Source organism: Peromyscus maniculatus, chromosome 10, assembly GCF_049852395.1.
Source record: "Peromyscus maniculatus bairdii isolate BWxNUB_F1_BW_parent chromosome 10, HU_Pman_BW_mat_3.1, whole genome shotgun sequence".
Lineage (NCBI taxonomy): Eukaryota > Metazoa > Chordata > Mammalia > Rodentia > Cricetidae > Peromyscus > Peromyscus maniculatus.
In genome coordinates this window covers 88039862-88054843 of record NC_134861.1, presented here as the reverse complement: position 1 = coordinate 88054843, position 14982 = coordinate 88039862, and the positions used below count along the sequence as shown (strand labels likewise).

Here is a 14982-nt window from a genome sequence, read left to right as displayed (position 1 = left end):
AACTGTGCAGCTCTTCTCTGAGAAGCCCACATCATGCCCTGGGTTATGTCTTATTTTTCTTCCGGGTGTCTTCTTTCTCGTGCTAAAATCTACATTAAAATACCTTTATTAAACTCCCACTCGGCTTCGTATTGCCAACTTATGCCACAAATCCCAGTTTTGCTTGAGCCCAATCCCTAACAGATTGGGGGGACTCCTGGGGATGCTGCAGGACTGTCTCTTTCTCTGTCCCCTTGGACAGTAGCCACTATAATTAGCTTTGCTATATATAGGAGAAACTGAGGCACCACCACTTTACCTAACACAATGCTTAATCACCCTTCACTCTAGATGCTGGAGTCGGGCACCAGCTGGTGAAATACCTTTGATGTAGTGTGGGGAGGTATCCAGAGCAGTGGCCTGGGACCTCCCACGTGTCCTCTTGAAACCCTGGCTTTGGAGAAGCTGAATTGTCCTAACACGCAGAAAAATCTACCTTTGCAAATTATGAATCACTGTAACCAAAAACGGCAAAGACATGACCAGGCACAATTATCAACACAGGAAAATATTTTTCCCCAGTATTATGCTAGGTGTGTGGAAGGAGAAAAATGAAACAGAATATATCATCTCTTTTTACAAAAAAAAAAAAAAATTCCCTATTGAGGCAAAAGAATAAACCACATACCTGTGAAATAATTACTGGACATGCTACAGAGGTAATTGCTATGTGGATAATAGCAATATAGGTAAGGAGTAAGCAAGCCCTTAACAAGACCGTCATCCCACGGAGTTCCAGCAAACCCTAAATGGCTCTAGGCATTGGAGCAGGAAATAATGATACAGCATCAACTGCAAACACAGAGCAAGAACTGGATGGGTACGTGTCTGGGACGGTTCTTAGGCCTAAGTACCAAAAGATCCAGTGTCAAATTAAAATTCCTAGCTTCGGGGCTGGGGTTGAGCTCAGTGACAGAGGCAGCGTTCAGCCTGTGCAGAGCTCTATATTCAACCCCAGCACCAACACAGAAATGCCCTGCTTTTGAGACCTGTCTGCTTCTGCCCTGGACCATTCCACTTCTGTTCTTATCTCGTTCCTGAGTAGGCAATGACACCTTTCTCTAAACCCTAACCACGTTTCCTTTCAATGAGTGGAGGCAATTAAAAACAGAAGGGGAAAATAGTGCGCTTTCATGTCACCAGTATTTCTAACAGACTGTTCTTCATGTGAGTTTCTGCTACCGAGTCAGTGACTGTGTGAATGGTACCTGCTTCAGGGTGGCTGTCCGCACTGAGCTTCAGAGCACAGTGTCTGGCGGGTGGATGGGTCTGGACTATAGCCCTGGCACTTCCTACATCTCTGCCAGTGTTGTACCAAGACCTGTCAAATAGCACTGGACGAGGTGAAAACAAGCCATGTCAGGCATGGGCACACCCTAGGTGGTCGTGGAGTTGCTTGTTACCTGTAATGGAGCAAGGCAGTAGCTGGAGAGAGTGTGGGCCAGACACCGTACCTAGTGTTGGGCATTCAGCAAAGACAAGACACCAGTGGCCTCTCCCTCCAGGGAACAGACAGTGAGGAAGGTGGGCAAGGGGGACAGAAAGCTGCTGAGAGAAGAAAAATATGTTTTATAAAAACAACACACGGCACTGAGGAGGAGCAGAAAGTCGGGAAGTTCTGGAGGACTTTTGTGAAAGGAAGCATCATCAAAGGCCTTTAAAAGTACAGGATTTAAGGCCGGGCGGTGGTGGCGCACGCCTTTAATCCCAGCACTCGGGAGGCAGAGGCAGGCGGATCTCTGTGAGTTCGAGGCCAGCCTGGGCTACCAAGTGAGCTCCAGGAAAGGCGCAAAGCTACACAGAGAAACCCTGTCTCGAAAAACCAAAAAAAAAAAAAAAAAAAAAAAAAAAAAAAAAAAAGTACAGGATTTGTTGCAAGTTGTTCCACTTTACCCTACAATTCCCTCAGGATGGGGATATTGTGGGTTGAGTTTGGTGTCACGCAGCAAGCGCTTCGTTTGGTTTTGGCACACGAGAACTGTCCCACATCCATCCAGTGAGGGGACGAACAAGTGAATGAAGAAAGAGACTCTTCTTCATTAAGTGGGAGTTGTCAGCTGGAGGTGGCATGGTGCTTCAGCCAGGTGTGTGTGTGTGTGTGTGTGTGTGTGTGTGTGTGTGTGTGTGTGTGTGTGTGTGTGTGTGAAGCCACTGAAGGGGGTCGAAGCGTGATGTGGGAAGGAGCCAAAGCACTGTAGGCCAAAAAGCTCACTCACCCCCATGACCACCAGGAAGAGGCCGAGAAGGGCGGAGCCACAGGGGTGGGGCTAAGTCCTGTAAGGAGCTTGAACTGGATGCTAAGAGCCTGTTGAGACTCTTAAGGGTTTCACCAAGGGAAGGAGATAATCAGTGTGTGTGTGTGTGTGTGTGTGTGTGTGTGTGTGTGTGTCCAAGCATTCTGTATCATGTGAAACACCAATGACATAAATCCATTTTAAGAACAAAAACATTTACATTTGTATAATCATCATTTGGTCATGAATGTGTTGTTTCAGTTATTTCTGTGTAACAAACCACCCCAAAGCCTCGTGGCTTTAAACGATGACTTATTTCTCACAAGTCTGTGGGCAGACTGGGACAAGCTGCAGGGGTTCCTCTGAGATCTGTAGGTGAGGATCCAGGGTCCTCAGCCAGAAGCACAGTAGGACATCAAGATGATCTTTCTCAAAACCCTTTCCACATGGTCTCTTGTCTTTCAGGCTCAGTGCAAGCTCCTCTGTGGCAAAGCAGAGGCCTCAAGGACCAACAGGGAAACACACACACACACACACACACACATACACACACACACACACACACACAGTTTCTCCCACTGCACTTGAGTAGACAGGCAAGGGAACCACGAGAGGAGCCAGAATTCAAGGGTAACAGAGCCATGTGTGCTAGGGGAGGTTAGACTCGCCAGCTGCCCCTCTGGGATACTCTCTCCCAGTCCAGACTCACTGAGCCCAGACCGGAAGTTGTTGGATATTCCTGGTCCTTACAGGAAAACTGCATTCCAAAGAGACAAGCGGGGCTCCAGGATAAAGGGCTTGGCTAGGATCTACAAGATCTTGGAGTCAATCTTCTCTATAAAAGCTGAAGTGGACTGCCTGTATCAAGTGATAGCTTGTCTGTGTGGCGGGAGAGGTAGGATGTCGGGGAAGCACTGTGCTGCGATCTAGTGTTTCAACGATGCAGTGAGCTGAAGGGAAACAGCTCTTAGACTAAGAGAACGGTTTAAGTTGCCATGAGAAGTACACAGCCAGCATCTCTCCAGTTAACTTGAATGTTAACTCCGGAGGGTTTATGAAAACACAGTACTTAGGAAATGTCACAGCCTGGAACAGGAAGGTGGGAGCAGAGGCAGATGGGTGGAGACCCAGCACCCTGTCACACCACCCTACCAGGTACTACAGAAAAGCACACCCAACTTACCCGACAAACCACAGCATCAAAACCGAAACAGCCCAAAGGGGTGGATCACCAATGAGGTCAAAATGGTAACCTCTTCCCCAAGACTGTGGTAATGTGCGGATGATGCCCGAGTCTCAATCTTACTCATCACTGCCTTGAGAAAAGCACTCAATTGAATGGCACCAAGTGAGTCCCCTAGTGATGCCACAAAAAAAAAAAAAAAAAAAGAAAGAAAGAAAAAAAGATAAAAACTCCATCCCATCTTCCACATAGCTGCCAGCCTTCCAGGTTTGAAATGTTTTAGCTTCAGGAAATGACAAGAAAAAAAAAAAAAAAAAAAAAACAGCAATAGAACAATAGGTTCAGCGTACCAGATGAGGAGGGACCTTTTGAACAAATTTTCAAGACATGTTTTCATGGGCCAGAACCAATCAAAACTGGAATAAAAGATATTGGGGTCAGCATAGTAAGCATCCAGACAGAAGGGGTGGGGGTGGGGGTCATCTGAACCAAGGCAGTAGCAGAAAAAGAGGAGAGCCAGTAAGGAGATACAAACAATGTAATGACATCCTCCAAATGAGGCTAGGGACTCTCCAGAACACAAGGAGAGACAAAGAAATCGGCCAAGTTTTCTTCTTGAATGGGTAGAATTCTGATTCAGGGAGATAGCCATACAAGAAGAACAGGTTTAGGAGTAATCAGAAACTTCCCAGTAGAATGGCCAGAGTGAATAAGAAGTTGGGAGCTCAATGAAAAAGTCTAGGCTAAATATACCAAAAGCTAGACGTAGAAGAGATGGAGCCTCGGACAGATTCCCCCAGAGAGACCTAGTAAGAAAAGCAATACAATCCGAGGGACCCAAGAGGGTCACAGGATTGGGAAGACTACAAATGACCTTCACATCACAACAGTCAAAATCTGAAGCAGAACATCCTAGTTGTCGAAGCTTTTCAAAAAGGGTCATCCTAGAGCAGATTCCTCACTGGGAAGGTAGGAAGCTGTGGCAGTTTCAGTAAGAACGGCCCCTGTAGACTCATAGATTTGAATGCTTGGTCACCAGGGAGTGACCCATTAGGAGGTGTGGCCTTGTTGTAGATGTAGCTTTGTTGGAAGAAGTATGTCACTGGGGTTCAGCTTTGAGGTTTCAGATGCTAAAGCCTGGCCCAATATCACTCTCTTCCTGCTGCCTGCCAATCCAGATGTTGAACTCTTGGCTCCTTCTCTAACACCCCATCTGCCTGCACACCACCATGCTTCCCACCATGAATAGTGGACTAAGCCTCTGAACCTGTAAGCCAGCCCCAATTGAGTGTCTTCCTTTATAAGAGTTGCATGGTCATGGTGTCTCTTCACAGCAATAGAAACCCTAAGACAGAAGTCATGCCTATTACCTCCAGGGCAGAGTCAGCACATAAAAAATTATATTCCATATACATGGTTTGCTGACCAACTAGAATACAAGTCTACAAAATACAACTAGAATGGGAAACAGACACAAAAAAAATTATTTTTAAGATTTGAGAGGCCAGGTATGGTGATACACACCTTTAACTCCAGCACATGGGAGCAGAGGCAGGCAGATCTCTGTAAGTTCAAGGCCAACCCAGGCTATGTAATGAGTTCCAGGACAGTCAGGGCTAAACAGAGAGACTACCATTTCAGAGAAGGGGAAAAAAAAAGTTGAACTACAAAAAGCAAGACACTAAGAAACTAGTGGGACTCCATCATCAAACACATCATGCAACATTCCAGAGAATGTACAGTGTACCAGCCTGGCATACTTCATACCATATTATTGCCTTTCACAGTGAAGAAACAGACATTTGGATTAGTGTGCCATCTCTGAAAGTTTAATATAAACCCACCCAGAGATAGGTCAATTTTCAAGTGACAGATGCCCTTTGGAAATTTCCAAAACCAAGGGCCAAACTGATGAGAAACCACACAAGAGGACTTGTCAGCAGTTAAAAGACAACGTGGGGACCCTCAACTTCACTTCAAGCCTTTGTGATGAAACTCACCAAAAATCAATTAAAAACTAAACGTAAGGAGAATTCATTAGTACTTTTATTTTGAATTACAACCTATTCTGACTTAAAAAAAAAATCTACTTTGGAAAACACCTCAATGGGTGTTGACTTACTAATAAAAAGTAAGTCATCAATGTCTGGGAATATAGAACACACAATAAATTATATTTACATGCACTGACCAGATTACCACACACACAAGGTAAAAAAATACAGTATTTTATGTACATTTTAAAAGATTTACATTTTCACATAGGTTTATAAAGTTAAAAATTCTCTGTACAAATCTTCTGTGTACAGAGTGTACACATCCTCATCCCTATGGCTGTCTCACCACACAGAATCGCTTTAACTAATACTACAAACACTGGAGTTCCTTCACTTCATATTCAAATCTTGGCACCCATATACAATACATTATGAAATGTGAATTACAAAACAATCAGAAAGTTATCATGCAGATTTTTCAATACAAGAAAGTGAGATGAACTAAATCAGTGCTTATCAATTCCATTTCCTGTTCTGTTCATATTTGTTCCATTTCCGGTTCCATTTTCATACAGGTGCATGCAAAACTAGCAGATTATGGATCTTTTAGATAACAATAAAATAATACTACAGTATGAGAATACTTAGGTATTAAGAATGCAACTAACAGCCCTAGCCTGATGACAATTTCTGCTTTAGCAGAAATCTCAAGACATTTAGAAACTAAAATTCACAGATATGTCAATATAACTCTTAATGTATAGGATCTGTATCAGCCACTATCATCAGAAAACAAAGTTGGTGTTTGACACTCAGAGTCCTGTACAGTCTGTTCTGAGAACAGGGGAGAAGGAAATCCCAGACGAACCACGGAAGGCTTACCCACTGTCCCTGCTACGGAAGCGCTTGCACCCTTCCACGTTAGAGAAAGACACCCGAAGGCTCTACAGTTGAAGACGAGCTACACTACCCATCTCTAAAAATCTTGAAAAGTAACAAAGGTATCAGCACCTTCCTTCCTCCCCACAGGTAAAGTCAACTAGAAAATAAAGTGCCAATGTATAAAGTACTGTTAAGAGGCACTAACCCATTTGATGGCTTAGGATTAAATATGAAAATAGGCCAGATCTGACCTGAATAATAAATAGAAGGTAGGTATTCCAGTCTGTCTAATTCCTGTCTAGATGGGGGATGCACTAGAGAACTACCTACTCCCCCACTTATTGCTTTGAAACAGGCGCACATCCTTTAACTCCTGACACAGACCACGCGAATTCTAAGATGGAAAGCAGAGTGTCTGAGCCACTTTGAAGTCAAAAAAGAAGGTGCACTCTTGGTCACTGGGAGGGGAACTGCTGAGACTCTCCTCTCCACAACTCATGTCTTCACCAGAGTCCTCACTGAAAGGAAAGAGACAAAAAAGGGTGTCATTGCTTGAAACAGATGTCTGTAGGCAAAATACAACAGCCTGATCCATCTACACACCATACTCAAAAGCTAACCATTATTTACACAGCTGAGTTGAGCTTAATGTCAAGTTTGTTCTCATTAAAAGATAGTTTTTCCTTAACAATTGTTCTCATCTATTTATTTATAGACAGGGTCTTTCTACATAGCCCTGGCTGTTCTGGAACTCCAGATGTAGACCAGGAAGCCTTGAACTCAGAGATCCTCCTGCCTTTGCCTCTCAAGTGCTGAGATTAAAGGCATGGGCCATCAGGTTCGGTTAACAATTGTTTGTTTGTTTTTCCTAGATAGGGTTTCTCTGTGTGTAACTCTGGCTGTTCTGGAACTCCCTCCACAGACCAGGCTAGACTCAAACTCACAGAGATCCGCCTGCCTCTGTCTCCCAAGTGCTGGGATTGAAGGCCCATGCCACCACCACCCAGAAAAAACAGTTTTCTTAAGAGAGCCCAAATTACTATTTGCCTCCTATCATGCCTGTCCCATTCACTGTAGCAGAAGTAACCACAGAATTCTAAGTATCTTCAATGCAGGGGTGAAACTGTGGTCTGCTGAAAGGTCTTCCCTCTACTGGTTACTCCACCAGGAGTATGCCAAATGCCAAAGCAAGAACACACACTATGAAACTGGAGTGTCTGGTCCTTACCTGACAGCAGACAGCATCAAATTTAGTAAAGTTCATGTTACAAACAAAGTAAGTGGCGGCACTTGGCCAAACTTGAGTGCATCGGTGGAGTCTTGGTAACGGCGGCTCCTGGACCCACCCTCCCCCTACAGCACCATTAGCACACCAACAGTGAAAAGCCCGCGACTGTTCCAACTGCTTTCATTTTAAAAATGGAACTGCGTCTCAAAGAGTAAGGAGGAGGAAAAGACAAAAATGTGTTTTTTTGAGGTGGGGGTTTACAAGTTGCCTATTTTAAGAAACTACTGGTTAATTTTCTGGCTTGAAAAAACACTGTGAAGAAAGATGTTCCCTTACAACTTTCCACAGATTGTATTTCGTCTTTTTGAGACAGGGTCCCACATGTAACAATGGTCTTTTTTTTTTTTTTTAAGATTTATTTATTATGTATACAGTGTTCTGTTTGTATGTATGTCTGCACACCAGAAGAGGGCACCAGATCTCATTACAGATGGTTGTGAGCCACCATGTGGTTGCTGGGAATTGAACTCGGAACCTCTGAAAGAGCGGTCAGTGCTCTTAACCTCTGAGCCATCTCTCCAGCCCAACAATGGTCTTGAACTCCATACACTGCTAAGAATGATCTCAAATTTTTGGCCCTCCTGCCTCTAACTCCCAGTGCTGGGACTACAGGCACGTGTCACCAGGCCTGGTTTACAGTGTTAGGGACCACAATCTACGCTTCCTGCATGCTCCGCAAACACCTTCCAACTGAGCTACATCTCCATTCCCAGTTCTTTCTTTTTTTGTTTTTTCTTTTTTCTTTTTTTTTTTTGGTTTGTCTGTTTGTTTGTTTTTTGGTTTTTCGAGACAGGGTTTCTCTATATAACAGTCCTGGCTGTCCTGGAACTCACTCTGTAGACCAGGCTGGCCTTGAATTCACGAGACCCACCTGCCTCTGCCTCCCAAGTGCTAGGATTGAAGGCGTGCGCCACCACTACTTATTTTAGGGAGGGAGGGAAGGAAGGGGGAGGAGAGTGTGGTGTGTGTGCATGTGCGAGCACACGTGTATCACAGCATGCGTGGAGGTAAGAAAAGTAACTTGTAGTGGTTGGTTCTCCTTCCACACTGTGGGCTCTGGAACTCCAACGCCAGCCAGCTTGTCAGCAGGTGGCCTTACCTGCTGAGACATCTTGCTGGCCCTTATTTTTTATGGGCCAGTTGTTTTTTATGCTCAGAACCCATCACTCTACTTAGTCTGCGGGAGACGCCTGCTCACCTTTCGCTGCCATCCGAACAGCCCCCCTCCGGGATGGTCGGTAGCTCGGGCACGCTGTAGTGACTGTTGTGCAGATTTTGCGCTGTGCGCCTTGAAACAATCCACACCAGCTTCTTCAGGTCAGGTTTGCAGCATTCAGGAGAAGAGTACTCTGCTAGGCATTTAGAAACTAATTCCCTCCAGTAAAAGAATTCCGTGTCGCTGATCTGGGTACAAAGATGAATGAAGCTGTTATAACAATGGTTCTCAGGCTCTGCTGCCCCTTGAAATCACAGGTGCCGGGTATTCTGAGTTAACTGATGAGAATATGGCCTGGATGCTAAGACAAATTATGCCTATTCTAAGAAAACACTGACCTAAAAGCAAGCCTGTTTTTTTAAAACAAAAAAGCATCAAGTACATTGTTTAGTAGTGCCAAAGAAAAGAAATTCAGCATCTTTATTTAAAAAAAAATTCCTTTCTTGAACAAATTAGTTTGGATTGCTTATAATATACATCTATATTATGGCATCGGACACAAACTAAATCAGCACTATCAGAGAGGAAATTCCCGGGAAGGGCGGTTCCTCCCCAACTGGAGAAGCCCACGTGACTGATGCACACACGAAGATGCTTTCAAGTATCACCATCACGCTCAAGTTCAGAGAAAGAGCTACGACAGAAAAAGCTCACATCTCCAACAACTATCTCACACTGCACACACGTCCACCACAAACAGAAGGCCTGTGTCATGTTCTGACAGCTTCACCCAGCTCAAGAAGTCCGGTCACTGTGGAGCCTAAATCGACGTCCAGCTCACAATCCGCCTGCCTCAGTCTTCGGGGTGCTGGGATTACAAGTGTATGCCACTACATCTGACTTAAAAATGAACCTTTCAAAGCATCCTGGCCTCTCTCTCCACCAAGTCTACGTATATCTTTAGCTCTTTGTAACCTGGTCACTACCAGTCCTTCTCACTATCCTACACATACATCCTCAAGTGATCTCGTTCAACTCTCAGACTGGCCTTTTCATCAAAACTCAGAACACTGGGTCATCTTTTAGGAAAAAAAAAAAAAGTCTAGTGTGTGTGTGTGTGTGTGTGTGTGTACAAATTTGTGGAGACAGAGACAGTTCTCTTGCTGTGGATTATGGATATTGAACAAGTGATCAAACTTTAGTACATTAGATCCAAGTCTTGGTCATCCATGATTCCTTGACTCATCTACATACTTACATACTTGGCTTCTGAAGAACTGCCTTGGATACACTTAACCCTGTGTGTGACCACAGCCCAGCCATTCCATCTTAAAATGATGTCCCCAATGTACCTAGCCCCCCCCCCCCCCCCCCCCCCGAGGACTGAACCAGGGGCTTGTGCTACCACTGAGCTAAATCCCCAACCCCAATAGCCTATCCATTTCTTAGCCATAAGCCTTTGCTATACAAACCTTCATTCTTGCAGATGATGGATTTTCAGCCAGACTCCTAATCACAGCACCTCCCAAGGATTGCCCATGTCTTTGCTAAGAACCCCAAAGTACTTCTCATATTCACTATTATCTAACACTAAGTCACATTGACAATAAACATCATTTCATGTTAAAATTTGCATTTCTTTAACCAGACTATTAGTTTAAATAAGAAAAAGCACTGTGCTTTTGTTTTTTTTTTTTTTGCCATGACTGCAAAAACTTACAGGCATGGTCCAGCTAAGGGGCTTTAAAAAACTGCTGATAATTTTGGTAGTGCTACTGAGGTGTCTGAACCCTCCACATACAGACGTGAGGGGACGTCATCTATCACCTTAGGGTATTCAGTGTACTTTACAGCACACAGTTGAGGGCAGGCACTGGGAGTGTGCACAGCTACCCTGCCATAGCAAACAAGTCCCCAGAAGGAACACCTGCATTCAGAAAAAAAGCTGGGCTAAGTCAGAGTTTCTTCTGGCTTAATACTGTCTGGGTCAAAGCGAACTTTGAGAATTAGAACAGCTGACATACAGGAAAAATGAACACACGCTGAGAATTTCACAAAGTGTTATATAAAATATTTAAGACACCACAAGAAAACAATGCCCAAAGATACTTACCTTCAAATGTTTTTTAACAAGCAGAAGAATTTCCAGCAATTCAACGGATTTTACCGTTTCTATTTCCAAATTGAGAAGGCACAGAGCTAATACAGATGGCTACAAAAAATAAACAAACAAAAACACACACATTAGGGAAAAAAACCACAACGGAAACCATGAGACGTAACTAAGGAAGAAACAGACTCACTTTTGCTTTTGAAAAGACAAGCCGGCAGTTGCAAGCTTTCAGCTGAGCTTCTAGTTTGTCGAGGTTCAGTATTTCCTTCCTGTACAAAGCAAGGGAGAAAGAGTTATCAAACCTTCGGAGACGTTCCGTGGGTTTTAAGGACTCAAGTGCACGCTGCACGTTCCGAGGGAGTAAGATTTATGGACAATCTAATTTCCTACTCTACGTTGAGGCGATGTTCAAGGCACAAGTCCCACTCACCTTTCTGAAGTATGACAAAATACAATAGCGTGGTATAAGTGCAAAAAGTTTAAGGCAGTAGTAGCTTCCAACTCATAGTGCAATTTCTCTGAGATTATCTTCTCCATCCGTTTAATGTCAGAGGCGGTGCATTTACACTGACTGATCCGGATCACATCGTGAGTGGGTGGAATGTCACCTTCCTCTTCCACCATCCTGGCTGCCAGCAAAAAACAACAGACTCCAATGCAAGACAAATGTTTCGGTTTCACCTGAAAACACAGCAAAAGGAATCCCAACAATCACCACTTCGATGTAGCCAGACAGACGCTGAACAAACTTCACGCTGCTTCTCTTAGATGCACTTGCCTTTACCTGCAATTATTTCTACATTTTAGACCATTGTCACCTCTCTTTAAAAAGAAAAAAATGGCTATTTGAGCATTTATTAAATTTAAATGCATGTCAAATAATCCCAAAGCTGGTTCAAAAGCTTGCTTTCTGGCACTTCATATTTCAGAGGTAATAGAATAGTACATCTTCCCTCAAAACAATCCTTTGAACACACCCATGAACATACTTACACCACACAGCATTCGACTGCTTTGGATAAAGGAAAACTATTCTACATCTGCTCTTTTTATTCAAAACTCTACCGTTACATAATGTAATCTTGCCCGGGAGAAGCACCCCATTAACTGTGCCATGTGGAGGACTTAGGTGGAGCTGCCGTGAACAGATGGGTGCCCTTTTCTTCTCTGTGCCCTCGAAGGTGACCCAGCAGCTGACAGCGATCCTATTGGCCACAGAATTTGCCCTTTTTTAACAGTTGCTGCTGACTATTAATAAGACCGTGGCTCCCTCCTTTGAAAGGCCTTACAGAAAAGGCAGCAGGTCAACTTTAATATACCGTTACACTCCATTTGTCATGTTTCAGTATTAAAAAACATGTAGGCTCCAAGAAAAACATGATGAAAAATGAAAATATTACCCCCCAAGCAGTATTTTACTTTTTTTAAAAAAATAAAAAGTCTAGCTTCTTTTATGTCAGATTGGGCAGTTTTATAAATCAGCCTGCAACAGATAGCATCATGGCATTTTTTAACAAGGTTAATTTTAATCAATTCTCACCTTCTCTCCCCCCTCCCCCCCAGCCTCCTATAAACACTAAGTACTTAAAACATGCTGGTCTTCCTTTTATAAAGTCTTTCAAGAGAACACATTTAAGAGGTACAACAAAACCTTACTTAAGATCTAGAAATACAATTTTGCAATCTCTTTGGCAAGAATGAATTCTTATTACTTTAAGTTTATGGATAGGATGCTTTATTACATCCATTTGACAAATATTATTGAGCCCTGTGCGTTAGACACTATTGGGCACTGAATATTGAAAAATTGGAGATTTGTCAGATGTGGTAGCACACATCTTTAATTCGAGCACTCAGGAGAGGGAGGCGGAGGCGGAGGCAACCAGGTCTCTGAGTTAGAGGTCAACATAGTCTACAGACCTAGTTCCAGAACAGCCAGAGCTATACTGAGAAACCCTGCCTCAAACAAACAAAAATAAAAATAAAGATACCAAAGGAATAAAAATGTAGATTTAATAAAAATGATTAAATACCTTCATAAGAGCCAAGAACCTATCCAAAATATTGACAGCCAGAACAAAAGTTTCAGTGCAAGATCCAAAAAAGTTAGTTAAACTTCGTAAATCTTCTACTTTGGCATTTCTCAGTCTTGAACATAAAGTGTTATCATTCTGAAATAAAAAAACAGGAATCCAAGTTTATTTTCTTAGAATTGAATACATAGGTCCAGAAACTATACTTTCCCGTTTAGTTTTCAACATGTTATGAGTATGAGCTACTTAATACTATCTATATATTTTCAGATAAAAGACATAAATCACTGCTTTTAAAAGTTATCGAACACAGAAGAGCTTCACAGCTCAATGTAAGGCGACGTCTTTTTTGCCCAGTTCCAGGCACTTCCGGTACAATTCGATTCCCCTAGAACAGATAGTGTTGGAAAAATTATGTAGTTTTGTATAATTATTATGTATGGTGCTTCTGTTTTCTAGGATTATTTGAGATCCTGTCATAAATATTCCCTAGGAAGCCCCCACTGTCTGAAGAAACACCTCTACACTACACTTGGTCTAACTTCCACTTAGAACAAAAGCAGACAGCCTTGTGCGGTTTCAGGTTTTTCTTAGTACAGGAAGGCCATTTTTGGATTTAACTTTGCAGCCTTCAGTACTGACTTAACTGGGGAAAACAAAAAGTTCCCTTCTCCAAATTCCTACCAACTCTCAAATTTACCTCTGGGGTGTCCTCCATCAAGCTCAGCCCTTTTTCTCGAGGTTGAAATCTCTGTTCTTGCTCCAGGTAGAAGTTCAACAATCCGAGAAGCTGAACCCCCTCGCCACCTGCCAAGTGCTCGGCCCCCAAATCCTTCATCTGCAGCAAATACACCGTACCGTGGCCGGTTAAGAATGTAACCCTCCAGCTAGGGACGCCCCCAGCTCACACAAACCAGACCGGGGGGAGGGGGGATAGGTCCCGTCTGCGAGCCCCAGGGGAATCCTCCCCAAAAGCCAAGGAGGCGTGGCATGGGACAAGGACCTGGGTCACCGCCGCTGCCCAGGGCTGGGTCAGACCAGCCCTCTGGCTGGCAGTGTCGGGCAAACAGGAAAACTGTCCAAGGAGCGTAATGCCCCCAACTGTCCGCATCACCTGGACAGCACAGGAGGGACTTCTGCCTAGAGGAATGGGGGGGGGGGGGACGGGGACGGGAAAACTGAGGCCAGCGATTCTGGGGCGGGGCGTTGCACAATGGGAGAGAAGGGAGGGGGAGTCTCGAGACTGAACAAAGAACTGGAAGGAGGCGGCTTCGGAGGCCCGCCCCGCTCCGGGAGCCCCGCCCCGGGGACCCCCCTCTCTCGCGGAGCCCACCTCCAAGCTGCCCCCTCGGCTTCTGCAGCTTCGACGAGCCCACCGTCCAAGACAGGGCGGCCCACCTAGCTGTCTGGGGTGGGGGGGCAGGTGGAGTCCAGTCCGCCCTCGCCCAGCACGAACACAAAACCTCGGTTCAGCCACGGTGCAGAGCCCCGGGGCTGTCAACCCCCGGGTGGCTACCCACCGCTCTCCAAACATCCCCGCAGCCTTTGTCAACCCGGAGGGGGCTGCAGCTGGGGGCCCCGAAGCAGCTCTCAGGGGGCTCCACCGCCGCGATCCCGACCCTTCACCACCAAAGCCAGAGCCATCCGGGAGGCCCCACTCACCGTGCGGGCCCCGGCGTCGCGAACCGGCGCGGCGGGGGCGTCCGGGCTCCGTCTCCGAGGTCGGGGGGCAGCCGCTTCAGCGGTGCTCCGGGACCCGCATCCGACCTCCCCGCCACCGCCCGGCCTTCACAGCCCCGGCCGCATCCTGCTCCTCAGCGGGGCGCAGCGCCCGCCCCGCACCTCCGCGTCCTCCCGGCTCCGCCGCAGCCTCCGGAGCCGAGCAAACCCCTTGTTTTTGTTTTCCGTCGGAGACGCCCCCAAGGGGCGGGGCGCGTGGCTCCGCGCGGAGGGATCCTCTCTCGCGCTCCTCAATGGAGCTGGCAAAAGAGTCCCCGCCCCGAGCCTCCGCGCCCAGCCTCTGCTAGCCGCCTCTGTTCCTCTTCGCCTCGCCGAGC

General features: G+C 45.4%; 1 protein-coding gene across 1 annotated transcript; it reads right to left on the bottom strand.

Moving 5' to 3' along the window:
• Nucleotides 1-5668: 5668 nt before the first annotated feature.
• Nucleotides 5669-14778, bottom strand: Ccng2 (cyclin G2). Its single transcript, XM_006987208.4, has 8 exons — nt 14588-14778; nt 13626-13763; nt 12926-13063; nt 11323-11573; nt 11083-11161; nt 10893-10991; nt 8822-9027; nt 5669-6853 (listed from the first exon to the last, which is right to left on the bottom strand). The coding sequence occupies exons 2-8, from the start codon at nt 13761-13763 to the stop codon at nt 6730-6732; spliced, it is 1035 nt and encodes a 344-aa protein (XP_006987270.1). The 5' UTR covers nt 14588-14778; the 3' UTR covers nt 5669-6729.
• Nucleotides 14779-14982: the final 204 nt, after the last annotated feature.